General features: G+C 46.1%; 1 protein-coding gene across 11 annotated transcripts in view; it reads left to right on the top strand.

Annotated features, from left to right (window-relative positions):
• LOC125446329 (ras/Rap GTPase-activating protein SynGAP-like) overlaps positions 1 to 18,573 on the top strand; it is a 746,401-nt gene that overhangs the window by 172,422 nt on the left and 555,406 nt on the right. For 9 of the 11 annotated variants that reach the window (XM_048519809.2, XM_048519810.2, XM_048519826.2 and 6 more), the window contains 2 exons: positions 8,332 to 8,453; positions 13,682 to 13,787. The exons of 1 other annotated variant lie outside the window; for it this stretch is intronic. In XM_048519809.2, the coding sequence (XP_048375766.1) occupies positions 8,332 to 8,453; positions 13,682 to 13,787 (228 nt within the window). Of the gene's footprint in view, positions 1 to 8,331; positions 8,454 to 13,681; positions 13,788 to 18,573 lie in introns of those variants that run through there. One more of the 11 variants, XM_048519819.2, reaches the window with a different exon arrangement.

Genomic DNA, 18,573 nt, shown 5'->3' with positions numbered 1-18,573 from the left:
TTATAATGGAGGGAAGGTTATTAATGATGTAGCTGAAGATCATTGGGCCAAAGACACTACCCTGAAGGACTCCTGCAGAGATGTACTGGAGCTGAGATGGCTGACCTCCAACAACCACGACCATCTTCCTATATGCCAAGTATGATGCAAACCGGTGGTGAGTTTGTCCCCTGATTCTAGTTTTGCGAGGGCTTCTTGATGTCGCTCTCAATCAAACGTGGCCTTGATGTCAGGGGCAGTCACTCTTACTTCCCCTCTGGAATTAAACTGTTTGGTCCATGTTTGAATCAAGATTGTAATGAGTTCAGATGCTGAGTGGACTGGTGGAACCCAAACTCCATCAATGAGCAGGTTATTGCTCAGCAGCTGATGCTTGATAACACTAGTAATGATACCTTCCATCACTTTACTGATGATTGAGATTAGACTATTCGAATGATAATTGGCTGGATTGATTTGTCTGGGTCATTGTGTACAGGACATACCTGTGCAATTTTCCACATTGTCGGATAGATGCCAGTTTTGTAGCTGTATTCAAAGAGCTTGGCGAGGAGTGTGCACAGAATATTGTCAGAGCCCAAAGTCTTTTCAGTGTCCAGTAACGCAGACAATTTCTTACTATCATGGGGAGTGAATCAAATGGGCTGAAGACTGGCATCTGTGATGCTGGTATCTGTTGGGGGAACCCAAGATGGATCACCCACTCTGTATTCCTGACTGAAGATGGATAGAACTGCAACAGCCTTCTCTTTTGATAACAAAGTGTGGAGCTGGATGAACACAGCAGGCCAAGCAGCATCTCAGGAGCACAAAAGCTGACGTTTCGGGCCTAGACCCTTCATCAGAGAGGGGGATGGGGAGAGGGAACTGGAATAAATAGGGAGAGAGGGGGAGGTGGACCGATGATGGAGAGAAAACAAGATAGGTAGAGAGAAGAGTATAGGTGAGGAGGTAGGGAGGGGATAGGTCAGTCCAGGGAAGATGGACAGGTCAAGGAGGTGGGATGAGGTGGTAGGTAGGAAATGGAGGTGCGGCTTGAGGTGGGAGGAAGGGGTGGGTGAGAGGAAGAAGAGGTTAGGGAAGCAGAGACAGGCTGGGCTGGTTTTGGGATGCTGTGGGGGGAAGAGGATGAGCAGGGCTGGTTTTGTGATGCAGTGGGGGGAGGGGAAGAACTGGGCTGGTTTCGGGATGCAGTGAGGGAAGGGGAGATTTTGAAGCTGGTGAAGTCCACATTGATACCATTGGGCTGCAGGGTTCCCAAGCGGAATATGAGCTGCTGTTCCTGCAACCTTCGGGTGGCATCATTGTGGAACTGCAGGAGGCCCATGATGGACATGTCGTCTGAGGAATGGGAGGAGGAGTGGAAATGGTTTGCGACTGGGAGGTGCAGTTGTTTATTGCGAACCGAGCAGAGGTGTTCTGTAAAGCGGTCCCCAAGCCTCCGCTTGGTTTCCCCAGTGTAGAGGAAGCCACACCGGGTACAATGGATACAATATACCACATTGACAGATGTGCAGGTGAACATCTGCTTGATATGGAAGGTCATCTTGGGGCCTGGGATGGGGGTGAGGAAGGAGGTGTGGGGGCAAGTGTAGCACTTCCTGCGGTTGCAGGGGAAGGTGCCGGGTGTGGTGGGGTTGGAGGGAAGTGTGGAGCGGAAAAGGGAGTCGCGGAGAGAGTGGTCTCTCCAGAAGGCAGACAAGGTTGGGGATGGAAAAATGTCTTGGGTGGTGGGGTCGGATTGTAGATGGCGGAAGTGTCAGAGGATGATACGTTGTATCCGGAGGTTGGTGGGGTGGTATGTGAGAACGAGGGGGATCCGCAGGGGGCGGTTGTGGCGGGGGCGGAGTGTGAGGGATGTGTTGCGGGAAATGCGGGAGATGCAGTCAAGGGCGTTCTCAACCACTGCGGGGGGAAAGTTGCGTTCCTTGAAGAACGTGGACATCTGGGATGTGTGGGAGTGGAATGCCTCATTCTGGGAGCAGTTGCGGCGGAGGCGGAGGAATTGGGAATAGGGGATGGGATTTTTGCAGGAGGGTGGGTGGGAGGAGGTGTATTCTAGGTAGCTGTGGGAGTCGGTGGGCTTGAAATGGACATCGGTTTCTAGCTGGTTACCTGAGATGGAGACTGAGAGGTCCAGGAAGGTGAGGGATGTGTTGGAGATGGCCCAGGTGTACTGAAGGTTGGGGTGGAAGGTGTTGGTGAAGTGGATGAACTGTTCGAGCTCCTCTGGGGAGCAAGAGGCGGTGCCAATACAGTCATATCCCCAATTCCTCCGCCTCCGCCGCATCTGTTCCCAGGATGAGGCATTCCACTCCCGCACATCCCAGATGTCCACGTTCTTCAAGGACCGCAACTTTCCCCCCGCAGTGGTCGAGAACACCCTTGACCGTGTCTTCCGCATTTCGCGCAAGACATCCCTCACACCCCGCCCCCACCATAACCGCCCCAAGAGGATCCTCCTCGTTCTCACACACCACCCCACCAACCTCCGGATACAACGTATCATCCTCCGACACTTCCGCCATCTACAATCCGACCCCACCACCCAAGACATTTTTCCATCCCTACCCTTGTCTGCCGTCCGGAGAGACCACTCTCTCCACGACTCCCTTGTCCGGTCCACGCTCCCCTCCAACCCCACCACACCCGGCACCTTGCCCTGCAACCGCAGGAAGTGCTACACTTGCCCCCACACCTCCTCCCTCACCCCCATCCCAGGCCCCAAGATGACCTTCCATATCAAGCAGATGTTCACCTGCACATCTGCCAATGTGGTATATTGTATCCATTGCACCCGGTGTAGCTTCCTCTACATTGGGGAAACCAAGCGGAGGCTTGGGGACCGCATTGCAGAACACCTCCGCTCGGTTCGCAACAAACGACTGCACCACCCAATCGCGAACCATTTCAACTCCCCCTCCCATTTCTCAGACAACATGTCCATCATGGGCCTCCTGCAGTGCCACAATGATGCCACCCGAAGGTTGCAGGAATAGCAACTCATATTCCGCTTGGGAACCCTGCAGCCCAATGGTATCAATGTGGACTTCACCAGCTTCAAAATCTCCCCTCCCCCTACTGCATCCCAAAACCAGCCCAGTTCCTCCCCTCCCCCCACTACATCCTAAAACGAGCCCAGCTCTTCCCCTCCACCCACTGCATCACAAAACCAGCCCAGCCTGTCTCTGCTTCCCTAACCTGTTCTTCCTCTCACCCATCCCTTCCTCCCACCTCAAGCCGCACCTCCATTTCCTACCTACTAACCTCATCCCACCTCCTTGACCTGCCCGTCTTCCCTGGACTGACCTATCCCCTCCCTACCTCCCCACCTATACTCTCCTCTCTACCTATTTTGTTTTCTCTCCATCTTCGGTCCGCCTCCCCCTCTCTCCCTATTTATTCTGGTTCCCTCTCCCCATCCCCCTCTCTGATGAAGGGTCTGGGCCCAAAACGTCAGCTTTTGTGCTCCTGAGATGCTGCTGGGCCTGCTGTGTTCATCCAGCTCCACAGTTTGTTATCTTGGAGTCTCCAGCATCTGCAGCTCCCATTATCACAGCCTTATCTTTTGCACTGGTGTGCTGGGCTCCCCCATCATTGAAGACAGGGATATTCATGAGATGGCTACTCATGTTAGTTCTTTTGTCCTCTTCCATTCACAACTAGACATGGCAGGACTGCAGAGCCTAAATATGGTGCATTGATCACGGGATCACTTAGCTGTATCATTGGCCGCTTATGCCATTGATATGCAAATGTTGTACCTCCACTTCATTTTTAGGTATGCCTGGTGCTGCTCTTGGCATGCCCTCCTGCATTCAACAGTCAGCCAGGCTTGATCTCGTGCCTTGATGGTAATGGGGGAGTGGGGGATATGCTGGGCCATGAAGCTACAGGTTGTGCTGGAGTACAATTCTGCTGCTGTTGATGGCCAACAGCACCTCATGAATGTCCAGTCTTGAGTTGCTAGATTTTTCTTTTAAATCTGTCCCATTTAGCCACACAGTGTGATGGACGGTATTCTCAATGTGAAGGTGAACTTCATCACCACATGAATTATATACTGGTCACTCTTACCAGTACTGTCATGGACAGATTTATCTGCTGCAGGATGAGGTCAAGTATTGTTCTTCATTTTGTTGGTTCCCTCACCACCTGCCACAGACCGACTCGAGCAGCTATGTCCTTTAGGACCCAACCAGCTCAATCATTACTGCTACAGCCGATACACTGTTGGTGGCAGACACTGAAACTCCCCATCCAGAGTACATTCTGAGCCCTTGCCACCCTCAGTGCTTTGTACAAGTGCTGTTCAACGTGGAGAAGTACTGATTCATCAGATGAGGGAGGACAATGCGTGATAATCAGCAGGAGGCTTCCTTGCCCATGTTCTAAAAAAAACACAATAAATCTGAGGATTGGAAGCAATTTAGAATTTAGCAAAGAAGGACCAAAGGATTGATTAAGGTGTGGAAAATAGAGTACAAAAGTAAGCTTTCAGGGAACAGAAAGACTGATGCTAAGAATTTCTGTAGGTATGTGAAGAGAAAGAGATTAATGACAAATGTAGGTCCCCTACAGACAGAAATGGGGGAATGTATAATAGGGGACCAAGAAATGGCTGAGGAACTGAATACATACTTTGGTTCTGTCCTCGCAAAACAGGATGCAAATCAGATACCAGAATTGTTGGTGGATGCAAGATTTAGTGAGAGGCAAGGACTGAGGGAGATCAATATTAGCACAGAAATCATGCTGGGAAGATTGTTGGGATTGAAAGCCAGTAAATCCCCACAGCCTGATAATCTGCATCCCAGAATAAATAAGGAAGTAGCTCTAGAAATAGTGGATGCATGGGTGGTCACCTTCCAGGATTTTGTAGACCCTGAAACAGTTCCTGTGGATTGGTGGATGGCTAACATCTCTCTAATATTCAATACTGGAGATAGAGAGAAAACAGGAAATTACAGACCGGTGAGCCTAAGATCAGTAATGGGAAAAATTCTCAAATCCATTGTGAAGGATTTTATAGCAGAGCATTTAGAAAGTAATGGCTGGATCAGAGAGAGACAGCCTGGATTTATGAAGGAGGAATCTTGCTTTAAAAATCTGTTGGAATTCTATGAAGATGCGACTAGTAGAGTTGACAAGGGGGAGCCAGTTGATGCATTATCTTTGGTCGTTCAGAAAGCATTTGACAAAGTCCCATACAAGAGATTAATGTGCAAGACTAAAGCACATGGGATTGGGGAAAGTGTATTGAGATGGATAGGAAACTGAATGGCAGAGAGGAAACAAAGAGAAGTAATTAATGGATCCTTTTCAAATTGGCAGGAAGTAAGCAGTGGGGTGCCACAGGGGTTGGTGCTGGGGCCCCCACTATACACAATATATATTAATGATTTGAATGAGGGAATAAAATGTAACATCTCCAAGTTTGCAGATGATACCAAGTTTGGTAGGATGGTGAACTGTGGCGAGGATGCAGAGATCATCCAGCATGATCTTGACAGGTTGGGTGATTGGGCAAATCAAAGGCAGATGCAGTATAATTTGGATAAATGTTAGTTTATTCACTTTGGAAGCAAAAACAACAATGCAGATTACCACCTGTATGGCTGTAAATTGGGAGAGGGGAGCGTGCAGTGGGACCCTGGCATCCTTGGGTACCAGTCACTGAAGAAAAGCATGCAGGTGCAGCTGGCGGTAAAGAAGGCAAATGGTATGTTGGCGTTCATTGTGAGACCTTCAAAGAGTACAAGAGCAGGGATGTGTTGTTACAGTTGTACACGGCTTTGGTGAGACCACATCTGGAATACTATGTGCAATTTTGGTATCCTTTTCTGAGGAAGAATGCACTTGCTCTCGAGGGAATGAAGAGAAAGTTTACCAGATTGATTCCAGGGATCGCGTGTCTGATGTATGAGGAGAGATTGACTAGGTTGGGATTGTTTTCGCTAGAGCTCAGACGAATGAGGGGGGTGTCATAGAAACTTATGAAATTCTAACAGGACTGGACAGAGTAGATGCAGGGAGGATGTTCACAATGGTGAGTGTGTCCAGAACTAGGGATCACAATCTGAAGATTGAGGGTAGATGATTTTGGACGGAAATGAGGAGACATTTCTTCACCCAAAGAGTGGTGACTGTGGAATTCATTACCATAGCAAGCAGTTGATGCCAAAACATTGAATAGATTCAAGAGGTGACAAGATATAACACTTGGGGGCAAATGGGATCTCGGGTTATGGAAAGAAAGCAGGATTAGGTTATTGAGTTGGACGATTAGCCACGACTATGAAGAATGGTGGAGCAGGCTCAAAAGGGCGAATGTCCTCCTGCTGCTCCGACCTTCTATGTTTCTATGTTTAACTTGAAGCCATGAGTCAATGTTGAGGACTCCCCAGGCAAATACCTCCTGACTGTATACCACTGGCCTGCCAACTCTGCTGGGTCTGTCCTGCTGGTCGGACAGGAAATATCCAGGGATGGTGATGGTGGTGTCTTGGACATTGTCTTTAAAATATGATTCTGTAAGTATGATTATGTCAGGCTGTTGCTTGATTAGTCTATGAGACAACTCTTCCAATTTTGGCATTAGCCCCAGATGTTAGTAACAAGGTGACAGAGCTGTTTTTCACTCCCAATGTCATTCCTTCTGCCTAAGTCAATGTCAGGTGATCTGAATGGTTTAATTTCTGTGATTAGATAGACTGGTTTGAGTCAACCACATTGCTTTAGGTCTGGAGTTACATGTAGGCTGGACTAGGCAACAATGATCGATTCCCTTCCTTAAAGGGCATTAGTGAGCCAGATAGGTTTTTATGACAATCAGTCCGGGTTTCAGTCACTACTAAATTAGCTTTTAATTCCTGATGCATGTATTGAATTCAAATTTTAGCTGTTGCTGTGGTGGGATTGGAACCCTCATCACCACAGCATTAACCTGGACCTCTGGATTATTAGTCCATCAGCTCTCCATTGTATTCGCACAAGCACCAGCAGAATGAAAGACCAGATCACCTGTTTTAAAATAGTTTGTTTGAGGGAGGCGAGGCAATGACAATGGGAGACAGTAGTACTGTCAGTAGACTATTAACCCATAAACTCAGCCAATGTCTGGGGACCCAGGTTCAAATCCCACCATGGCAAATGCTGGAATTTGAATTCAGTAAGAAATAAAGAGGCTAATGATGACCATGAATCTATTACGAATCGTCGGACAAATCGATGTGGTTCAACTGGTCCTTCAGGAAAGGAGACTGTCATCCTCATCCCGTCTGGGCTACATGTAACTCCAGACTCACAACAGCATCGTTGACTCTGAAATGTCCACTGGGCACTTAAGTATGTCCAATAAATGCTGCCCTAGCTAGAGATGCCTACATTTTGTGAGTGAATCAAAAACATTACCTCTAGCTACAATCTAACTATTAATAATAATTCTAGTTCAGCACAGAATCTTTGTCCGTGCTTTTGATCGACCTTGGTTTGAAAATCACGTAAATTAGGAAACTGTGCTCACCTTAAAAAAAGGTTTAACATTTGGTATGACAGTAGTAGGCCTCAATTCACCTTGTGCTACTTCAAGGAGTTATTACAACTCACTTTGTGAATAAGAGCCCAAGTGTCAGTAACACCAACCTGAGAGAGAAGATTGAGTCAGAGTACTGGTCACAGATTTTCCTACTGGTCTAAAAAACCTGGCAGACTGTTGCAACATTTGATTGGTCTCTCGGAGGTTGGAGAAAGGATGAGCATTTGCCTGGCTATTTTCAACTCCTCACAAGGTCTTTGAAGTCAATGATGTATCTTTTGAAGTGAAGCCACTGCTGTAATGTAGGAAACACAACAGCCAATTTGCACGCAGCAAGCTCTCACAAAGTGCAGTGAGGCCATGACCAGCTGATGTGGCCATAGGATAATGGGTAGTATCTCCATCCAGAGCTGGAAGCCCTGGGTTCGAGTCCAACTTTGGGACATGATGGCCAGGGTAGAATTAATATGGTCTCTGATACACATAAGGCAGGCGGTTAGAGCATGACAGTCTCCCATTCTACTCTGCTCCATAACCTGTGGTGACAGGCTAGCGACCTTCTCCAAGAGAAACTAGTCATGGAAGCAAGCATACACTGTATCTGTGTCATATGAGAAGTAAAGAAGAAAGGAGTGTTGGTTGATGAAGGAAATATGGCTGTATGACTGGAGGAGGTTCCCTGTGCCTCTTTAGAAGGAGGGAAAGGGCAGAGAGGAGCAAGTCAATCAAGAAATTAGAAAGGATTGAGTGTGGTTCCAGCAGAGCTAATTATATAAAATCATCTCTTCTTGCAGATGTGCGAGGACCACCAACCCATCGAATCTCCTACAACCAGTTGCCCTATGACCGTCCTGTCTGGAATCCTAAATTCTGCGTTGTCTCCGGAAACCAGCTTCTTATGTTAGACGAGGAAGAGGTACGTGGGCGAGAGGATGGAGGAGAGAAAATGGTGCACCGTAATCCTGTCACTTCTGTTTGTCTCTTTATTCTTGTACTGGGCTACAGCAAGGCTGGCATTTATTGCCCATCCATAATTGCCCTTTAACTGAATGGTTTACAAGGAGATTTCAGAGAGTGGTTAAGGATCAACCACATTGCTGAGAGTCTGGAATCACTTGTAGACCACTTGTAGGGAGCAAAACATCCATGAATGACAAAAAGTTGGCATCCGGGTTCAGCAGGTAATAGGGAAAGCAAACAGAAAGTTCGCGTTTATTTCAAAGGGAGTGGAGTAAAAAAAGGGGAGGTTTTGTAAACATTTCACAAGGCACTAGTCAGACTGGAATACTGTGAACAGGTTTGGTCCTCTCATCAAAAGAAAGATATATATTGGCATTGGAAGCAATCCAGAGAAGGTTCACTAGGCTAACACCATTTTGAAGCAGTAAATACAGTTACAGTGTTTAAAACGCAGTTAGGGTAAGGACATGAAGAAGAAATATTTGGAGGGATATGGACCAAGTGCAGGTAGGTGGGACTAGTTTAGTTTGGCATTATGGTTGGCATGAACTGACGGTTCTGTTCTCATGCTGTATGACTCTATACCATTATGACCTTCTTATGCAGAGAGGCTGAGTATATTTGGTCTGTACTCATTGGAATATAGAAGAACGAGAGGGACCTTTAGTGAAACATACAAGGTTCTTCGAGGACTTGAGTGGGTAGATGGGGAGAGGTTGTTTCACTTTGTGGGAGACTCTAAGACCAGAGGAAATAATCTCAAAGTTAGGGGTCACACATTTAAGAGAGATGAAGAGGAATTGCTTCTCTTAGAGAAAATCTGTAGAATTATTTACCACACAGGGCTGTTAAGGCTTGGATATTAAGTATATTCGAGGCTGAGGCAGACATATTTTTAATCAGTGAGGGAATCATAACACAGGAAAAAGGCAGGAAAGTGAAGTTGATGGTTATCTAACTCGCAATGAACTCATTGAATGGTGGAGCAGACTCAATGGGCTGAATGACCTACTCACGAGTGTCTTATATCCTTTCCTAAAAGGCATTAGTGAACCAGTTGGATTCTTACAGTAATCGGATTGGTTATTTTGGTCACCATTACTAGATTTATGTTTCAGGGTTTATGAATGGAATTTGAATTCTAGCAGTGGTGGGTATTGAACATATTATCCCTCGAACATTGGTCTGGGTTTTCTGGTTTATTATTCCAGTGACATTATCAATATGCCATTCCCCCTACTGCCTACCAAAATCAGATTATCTGAGATGAGTTCTGGGTAATCGACCAAGTATCTCACAGTTTAAAATCATCGAATGGGATGTCAGAGAATCTGCTCCCTTTCTGATTGGCTGGTGAGGGTCAGGTGACCAATAGTGGGCATGTGCTAAGGCTATGCGATGAAACCTCCTGGAATATTGTCAGCCAGCAGCCTTGGTAAGACCACCCCTGGAGTACTGTGTCACGTTGGAGGTGGATGCAGCCGCTGGGCCTGCAGTTCTGGTCTCTTTATCTATGAAAGAATGCCCTGGCTACAGAGGGAGTGGAATTAACGTTGACCAGACTGATTGTTAGCATGGCAGCACTGACATATGAAGAGAGATTGAATAAGTTAGGACAGTATTCACTGGAATTTAAAAGAATGAGGGGGATCTCATAAGAAACCTATAAAATTCGGACAGGGCGAGTCAGGTTAAATGTAAGAACGATGCTCCCAATGGACCAGGACCAGGGATCAGAGTTTAAGGATATGGGGGAAGCCATTTAGGACTGAGATGAGGAGAAATTTCTTCATTCAGCAAGTGGTGAACTTGTGGAATTTGCTAGCACAGAAAGCAGTTGAGAAGGGATTAGATAATAGTTCTTAAGGCTAAAGGGGCCAAAGGGCATGGGAGAGAAAGCAGGAACAGGGGATTGAGTTGGATGATCAGGCATGATCACATTGAAAGGTGAAGGGCTGAATGGCTTACTCCTGGTTCTATTTTCTACGTTTTTATGTTTAAAGCAATCAAATTGGAAATTTTCTAAAAATGACAGTGAGATTTGATTGCAGTAAATAATTCAGCATAACGCTTGGTTCTAATAATAGTGAGACAAGAAGGAATGTCGGAAGAGGAGGCAAACTCTGGACTGTTGGGGGTTGGGGGGAGTGCGAATGATGGATCCATTGGCCAGCATGACGACATGGCCTGGGTGAATCTTATTTACACAGATCGATGCTTACCCAACCAGATAGGGGTTGAGATGGTGAGGAGGTGGGCTTGATCCAAGGAAAAAGGGTTAGTTTCTCACACCAAATGAAATCTTCTCATCCTTAAAATAATCAATGATTAGAATACTCGTCTGTTTTACAACCTTTGGAGATCTCTGATCTCCTCCAGATCTGGCCTTTCGCACACACACCGCCTGCACTGGTATCTGAGCCAACAACTATACAGGCCTGAAGCCCTGCATTTTCCTGCATCAGCTTGTGCCAAGCTTGTGCTCGCTCTGAAGCTGTCTACCTTAACTTATGACTGAGTCAAAAGACCATGGGTTCAAGTCTCACTCCAGCAGACCCTAATGCAATGCTGAGGAAGTGCTGCACTGTCAGGAGTGCTGATTTTCAAATGAGACTTTACACCACAAGGTTCCATCTCCCATCTCACAGCTGAGCGTGAAAGACCTGAAGGCTGCCCTCCTTCAGAAGGGACGGTCTGGCCGATATTCATTCTTCACTGGAGGTCTTTTTTGTTATAAAAAAGATGTGGTCATTATTTATCATGGTTTCGAGGAGGGTGCTTTTGTGCATTTGCATTGCTGCACCTTACAGCAATTCAGAAAGTGCCCAACTGGTTGTGAAGTACATTGGTTGTGAAGATCCTGAATGGAGCTGTGCAGGTGGACCTCTTTCCTGAAGGTTCATCTGAGAAGATTTCTATGTAATGCTTTGGGGATTTTTCTTCCCCCTACCCTCAGGGCTCTGTGTATATGCAGATTGTAGAAGCCCTGGCCCTTTCCTCAGTCCTTGAGGAGAAGGAGCCACGCAGTTGCCAGCTTATTACTGGGATGGCGCTCTGAGCACATGTGGTGGGTGAGAGTGGGAGGAGAGGGAGCTGCCAATCGGATGGTGTTGCCACGGAGTCTCCTGGGAAACCAAATCCTCATTATTTTCTCCCACTCTTTCTCCTTTTTATCTCTCTGTCTCTCTCTCTCTCTGTTTCTCTGTCTCTCTCTTTCACTCATTCATTCATTGTCTCCCTCTTTCTCTCTTCCTCCGTCTTTTTCTCTCTCCCTCTCTCTCATTCTCTCTGTTTCTCTCTCTCGCTCTCTTTCTCTCACTCTGTTTGTTTCTCCTTTTCTTTCTCACTCTCCTTTCTCTCCATTGCTGTCTCCCTCTCCCTCTTTCTATGTCTCTCCCTCCCCCTCTCTCTCCCCCCCTCTCTCTTTCCCTCTTTTCTTTCTGTTTCATTCTTCCTCTGTTTCTGCCTTTCTTTGTCTCTCCTGGAGTAGCACCTGTGAATTCTTGCTGTCTCTCACTTCCCCTCCCCAATGCTAGATGCCATGACTTTTGGTCAAGGAGTAGACCTGATGTGCTCCCAAGGACACGCTTAACATTGAGTCGCATGTTGACCTTGGCCAAGGGTCTCGCTTCTCTCCTCCGGCCTGGTTTTATAGAACAAACAGGTGATCCAATCACCCAGCAGGTGGCTGCCTATGGGAGCTTGCTGTGACCAATCCAGCCACCTTATTTCCCATCTTAAAGCGGAATGACATTATGACACATTAAAAAATGTAACAAAAATTGGTTGTGAAACACTCCTGGGTCATCTGGAGGTTGTGAAGGATGTTAAGTCAATTAAAGGTTTTTTTTATTTCGGGAACAGAATGGGCAAGAGTCTTAACAGACATTTGAGAGGAACTTGGATCAATTTTCAACCCCTCTTCTCCCTTCACGATGGAGTGTATTGACTGAAGCTGGGTCACAACCGTGATCATCGACAACAACTTCCACTTACATAGCTCCTTCCCCATATAACATAAGCGATCCAAGCCAGTGGCAGGAATCAGAAAAATAATTAATACTGAGCCACATCAAGAGATATTAGTGAGCAAAGCTTGCAGGAAGGATGTTCCTGATGACTAGGGCGTCCAGAACCAGGGGTCACAGGCTAAAGATAAGGAGTAGGTTGCACAGCATCTGTGGAGAGACAAACAATGTAACAATGACTCCTTCAGCTCTGGCAGGCTATTGAGGACTGAGATGAAGAGAAATGTCTTCACTTGGAGAATGGGGAGCCTGTGGAATTCTCTGTCACAGAAAGCAGTTGTGGCCAAAACATTGATTGTTTTCAAAAAGGAGTTAGGAATCGTGCTCAGGGCTAAGGGGATCAAGGAGTATGGAAGAGAAAGTGAGAACAGGAGACTGAGTTAGATGATCAGTCACAATCACACTGAGGGGTGAGGAAGGCTTGAAGGGCCAAATCGCCCAGTCCTGCGCCTGTCTTCTGTGTCCTTATGCTGAAGGGAATGGGTTTGAAAGAGTGGATTTGAGGTGGAGAGCGAGCGAGAGAGAGAGAGGTGGGAAGATTAACAAAGGGAATTCCGGAGTTTCGAACTGTGGCCACCACTGGGTAGGGTGGAGTGGGGGCCAATGGGAGGCTCAATATACTGGAATAGGAGGAACACAGAGATCTCAGAGAGTGAGAGAATTGGAGGAGGTTGCAGATTAACACAATCACTTGAGGAGCATGAGGAATTGAAGAAGGGTGAAAGATAGCGAGAGACACTAAACCCAACAATCTGCTGCCATTCCACAGCTTGTCACAGCTGTCACTGTATGTTACTGTCACACTGACTGCCATAAGCCCCTCAGCAATCTGGTCATTATTGACCTTCCATTCATCTCTTGCTGGATCCATAATAAATGAGATTGATGAATTGGTTAGAAGCAAATCGAAGCAATCGTCATGGTAATTCATAGCTAGACCTCACAGATTGATTGTGTTTATTGGGTTATTCACAGTTTATATCCCAGCAGACAGAGCTTCACTATCTCTGTGCTGTCTCTGTCCCAGGAGTGTTGGATAGTGACAGCGTAGAAGGAGTTTTACTCTGTATTATACAACTTGCCCCTTTGAAACTACTGTATGTACCGAGAGGTTTGACTTGTCTTCGCCTTTCCTGACCCTCCGTCTGGTTTGCAGGTTCACCCCTTACTGCTTCGGGAGCGAAGGCACGAGCCTTCCTCGAGGACTAAGCTGCTCCGTCGGACAGTCAGCGTCCCGGTGGAAGGGAGGCACGCTGATCACGGTAAGATGTTCACCCGGTGGTACTCAGCCTGTTGCCTCTCTCTATCGTGCTTGTTTCTCCTGAGCTCCCAGTCCTGGTGAATCTTGCTCCGCCTTGGTAGTGGGGAGGTGCTAGGATGTAAATCGGGGATGGAGTGGGGTTTGCTCCTCGATATTCTTGACATGGCAACACTGCCTTAACAGCTGACATCATTGACAACTCCTCTACTGTATTGACTGGTTAGTGAAATCTGGAATTGGCATCTACCCCAGTCAGACCAGAGCAGCTGGGGACCACTCCTACAATGTCTCATACACCCTTGAAGCTGGGTCTGTTGAGGGATGAATGGTCAGCACTGGAAAGACAGGATCCGCGGCTAAATGCCATGTTTGCCTTTCAACTGGATTTCCAATACGCCCTCATGGTCCAACATAATTCCCTTGACCAGCTTCCCCATCATCAGCTTTCTGTATGCCAATCTGACTTCCCAATAGCATGGTCCAGGAATGTTACATTAATCTTTTCCCAGGGACTGATGATGTCTTGGGCCTCGTGCTTTTGTCTCTCTGTTCTGCCTCACGCCTCACCCCCACACCCAACAGCAAAAATCAAATGGGATATCCCATTGTTCTTGTCAATGTGGAGTGAATCCTGTTTCTCCTACAGCCTGATTGCAATTGCAGTTTATATCCTATCTTGTCTTGAGTTATGTTTTCACGTGTGCTCGCCAGTCTGGCTACCCAGAGTCTCAATCACCCAGATGTTTTGGTTGAAGCTGTCGCCTGTATCAGCATCTCGTTGGAAATTCATTCTGAGGCTTACTGTCAAAGGAACTTAGGCGAGTTGCTGCAGTGTACCTCATGGACCAGTGCTTGCTGCTGCCACCGTGTCCTGGTGGTCGAAGGGGTGAATGCCGAGCTGGGGCAAGTGCAGTATTAATCGAGCGGGCACTTTAACCTGGATGTCACGATTAGCTATTCTCCCTGTGACTTATTCAGAAGTGCTGAATATTCATGTTTCAATAAGGCCAGATCCCAAATTTGTGTTCAACACAGCGGGGATTAGAATTTCTACTTGAAATGACTGTGAATTAAATATTGCTGATTGACTGCCTGCTGGAAATACTGCAGGAATCTTAATTCTGCAATGCAACAGGAGCAAGGTAGAACTGTAACTGCGGTGTATTATGGTGCAACTTTAAAATATATCGCCCTGCTTTCCATATTTCTCTTTTGTCTCATCTCCTCCTCACTATCTAAGTGATCACCTCCAGCCCCAGAGTCCTCTGAGTTTGCTGCAGTCCTTGAATGCTGACTTCTCCAGCATCCTTGATTTTACTTGCTCCACCATCAGTGGCTATGCTTTCAAATACCTCACCCTAAGTTCTGGAATTCCTTCGCTACACCTCTCTGCCTCATTTTCCTTCCTTTCAGAGGCTCCTTTAACAAGACTTTTGGTCACTTGTTCCAATACCTTTTTCTGTGGCATTGGTCCAAATTTGGCCCAATAACCGCTCTTGTGAATCATGCTGGAAAGTTTCTGGTATGTCAAAGGTGCTACATCAACGCCAGTTATTATTGTAAATGGAGAGAGACTCAGAGGAGACTTGTTAATCAGGAAAACAGAGAGATAATCAGACAATATTAAGTTTTGGAAAGTTGACCTCACAAACAAAATCCTTCTGTCCACTTCCCCCAATATCCCTCCCCAAAACTGCCCAAAATTTAGGCCTCATGCAGTGTGTTGCCATGGAAGTGATACATTTCAGACAATTCAGGGGTTCTCCTGCCTAGCTTCCCAATTCCCCAACTCTTGGCCATGCTCCATCCCTGCCTCACAGAATTAGAGAAGTGTTACCTGGCAGATGGAGACCCTTCAGCCTACCATGCCTGCAGCAGCTCTCCCATCAAGCATCATTGCCTAGTGCCAGTCTCATACCCTTTCCTCATATCCTTGCAATTTTTTTTTAATCCAGATAACCATTCGATGTCCTTTTGAATGCCTCAATTGAATGTACCTCCACCACATTTCCAGGCAGAGCATTCCATGCCCTGTCTAATCGCTGGGTGAAAATGTTTTATTAACACATCACCTTTTTGCAGGCTACTTTAAATCTATGCCATCTCTTTTTTGTTCCTTCTACATGCAGGAACAGCTTCTCCCTATCTACTCTGTGCAACCAGCTGATGAATTTGAAAGTCACTATCAGATCTTCTCTCAGCTTCCTTCTATCCAGGGAGAACAGTTCCATCTTCTTAAATCTATCTTCATAATTCACGTTTCTCATTCCTGCAACCATTCTGTAAATCACTTCTGCATTACATAGAACATAGAACATAGAACAGTACAGCACAGAACAGGCCCTTCAGCCCACAATGTTGTGCCGACCATTGATCTTCATGTATGCACCCTCAAATTTCTGTGACCATATACATGTCCAGCAGTCTCTTAAATGACCCCAATGACCTTGCTTCCACAACTGCTGCTGGCAACGCATTCCAAGTTTACATCTATCTCACGACGTGGTGCCATCAACTGTATACAATACTCCAGCTGAGACTTAATATGTGTCTTTACAGTCAACACATACAAAACTCTACAGGACAAAGTGATGGCCTAGTGAATTCAATAAATATCTGTAATTAAGAGTCTAATGATGACCATGAATCCATTGTCAATTATTGAAAAACCCATCTGGTTCACTAATGCCCTTTAGGGAAAGAAACTGCCATCCTTCCCTGGTCTGGCCTACATGTGACTCTGAACCCACAGCAATGTGTTTGACTCTTAACCGTCCTTTGGGCAATTAGGAATGGGCAATAAATGCTGCTGACCCAGCCATGCCCTCATCCCAAGAATCAATTTTAAAAAAATCCTCAATCACACTGAGTCTTTTTCCCTTCTGTGTTTGCTGGTCTACTTCAGCGCTCTAAACCAAGACTGAACTTTAAGATTCCCCTCTTTCTTTGAAAATCTCTTGTAATGTCTCCCATTCTGAACTCTGTAGTAAGCTCCACCTTGACAATCCTCCCAGATCTCTGCGCTCTTCCAATTCTGGCATCTCGGCCATCCCTGACTTTTATTGCTCCCTCATTGGTGACCACTCCTTTTGTGGCTTGGGCTCTGAGCTCTGGGATTTCCATGCCACACCTTTCTTCCTCACTCAGCTATTTCCAACCAATGTGGTGTCCCTTTGAAACCTACCTCTTTCAACAAGCTTTTGGACCCCTGCCCGAATTTCTCCTTAAGTGACTTAGTTATCAAATATTGTCTTTAACAGTCCTTTGAAGAGCCTTGGGATGTTTCCCTATGTTAACGGTGCCAGACAAATGCAAGCAGTTGTTAATCTGTTATAAAGATTCACAGTTGAAGGGCATTGTTTAGTGAAAGACCCCAGAGCCGTTATAATGAGAGACTGCTTGGACACGAAGTGGGCGGTGTAATGGGTACAGGGCAGATATATGTAACACTGCATTCTGTAAATACAGCTGTTATTAAGAAAGGTTTGACCATTATGAATGCAATCCCTACATGTCCCCAGTGGGAAAATAGGGTTACCAGAGCTGTAAGAGGTAGATTTTTAGATAATCAGTGCGCAGAGAAATGAGAAAAAAGTCAAAGCCAGGCATCCACAGAAGTTTTGATTAGACCGCAGACATGAAATTTCCAAACGATGATATCTTTGTGCTTCAAGCAACGAGGGAAAATGAGTTTTTCACAATCTCAAGAAGCGTCAAAGTGCTTTATGCAGGGTGAAGGATTTTGAAACGTAGCTTGTGTTTTTGTTCAGGAGGATCCCAGAAAATCTATGAGACAAATTGAGATATTTTGCAGGTAAATACTGGCAAAGAGATTCATACCACTGTTGTGTGGAAGAACAAGGACAGCAGAAACTTGGGAACATCTGCTACACTAGTATGAAACTACTTGGTTAAAATAGGCTTTCAAACCTTTCTTATTCTTATATGTGTTACATATATCTGCTTTGTACCCATTACACCGCCCACTTTGGGTCCAAGTCGTCTCTCATTATAACTGCTCTGGGTCTTTCACTAAACAATGCCCTTCAACTGTGAATCTTTATAACACAATTAACAAATAACAACATCACCACCCTGAAAGTTCCCCTCTAAACCACTAACCATCCTGACTTCGTACTTTATTGTTGATGTAGAACTGCCGCTGGGTCAAAATCCTGGAGCTCCCTCCTTAACAGCACTGCAGGCAAACCTATAACATGAAATCATAGAATCGTCGAATCCCTACACAGTGGAAACAGGCCCTTCACCCCAATGAGTCCACACCAACCCTCCCTGTCCCACCACCCCCTAACCCTATTTCTGTAACCCCGCCTTTCCCATGACTAATCCACCAGCCTGCGCATACATGGACACTGCAGACAAATTACCATGGCTAGTCCACCTAACATGTACATTTTTGGACTGGCTTCAGGAAGCACTTCCTCATTCTTTGTTGAAACAATGCAGGAACTCTTTAGTCATTCATTCACATGACCTGGGTGTTGCTGGCTGAGTCAGCATTTACTGTCCATCCCTAATTGCCCAGAGGCCAATTAAAAATAAACCATATTGCGGTCGGTCTGGAGTCACCTGTAACCTAGATCAGGTGAGGACGGCAAATTTCTTTCCCTAAGGGGGCATTGGTGAACCTAGTGGGCTTTTCCCCAACAGTTTCATAGTCACCATTAGACTCGAATTCAATAAGGGATTTGGAATTTAAAGTTCCATAATCTGTCATGGCCGGATTTAAATTCGCGTCTCCTGAATGTTACCTAGCCCTCCAGATT

Source organism: Stegostoma tigrinum, chromosome 34 (genome assembly GCF_030684315.1).
Source record: "Stegostoma tigrinum isolate sSteTig4 chromosome 34, sSteTig4.hap1, whole genome shotgun sequence".
NCBI lineage: Eukaryota > Metazoa > Chordata > Chondrichthyes > Orectolobiformes > Stegostomatidae > Stegostoma > Stegostoma tigrinum.
The sequence above is the reverse complement of the archived record's forward strand: the minus strand, read 5'-3'. Positions and strand labels throughout refer to the sequence as shown.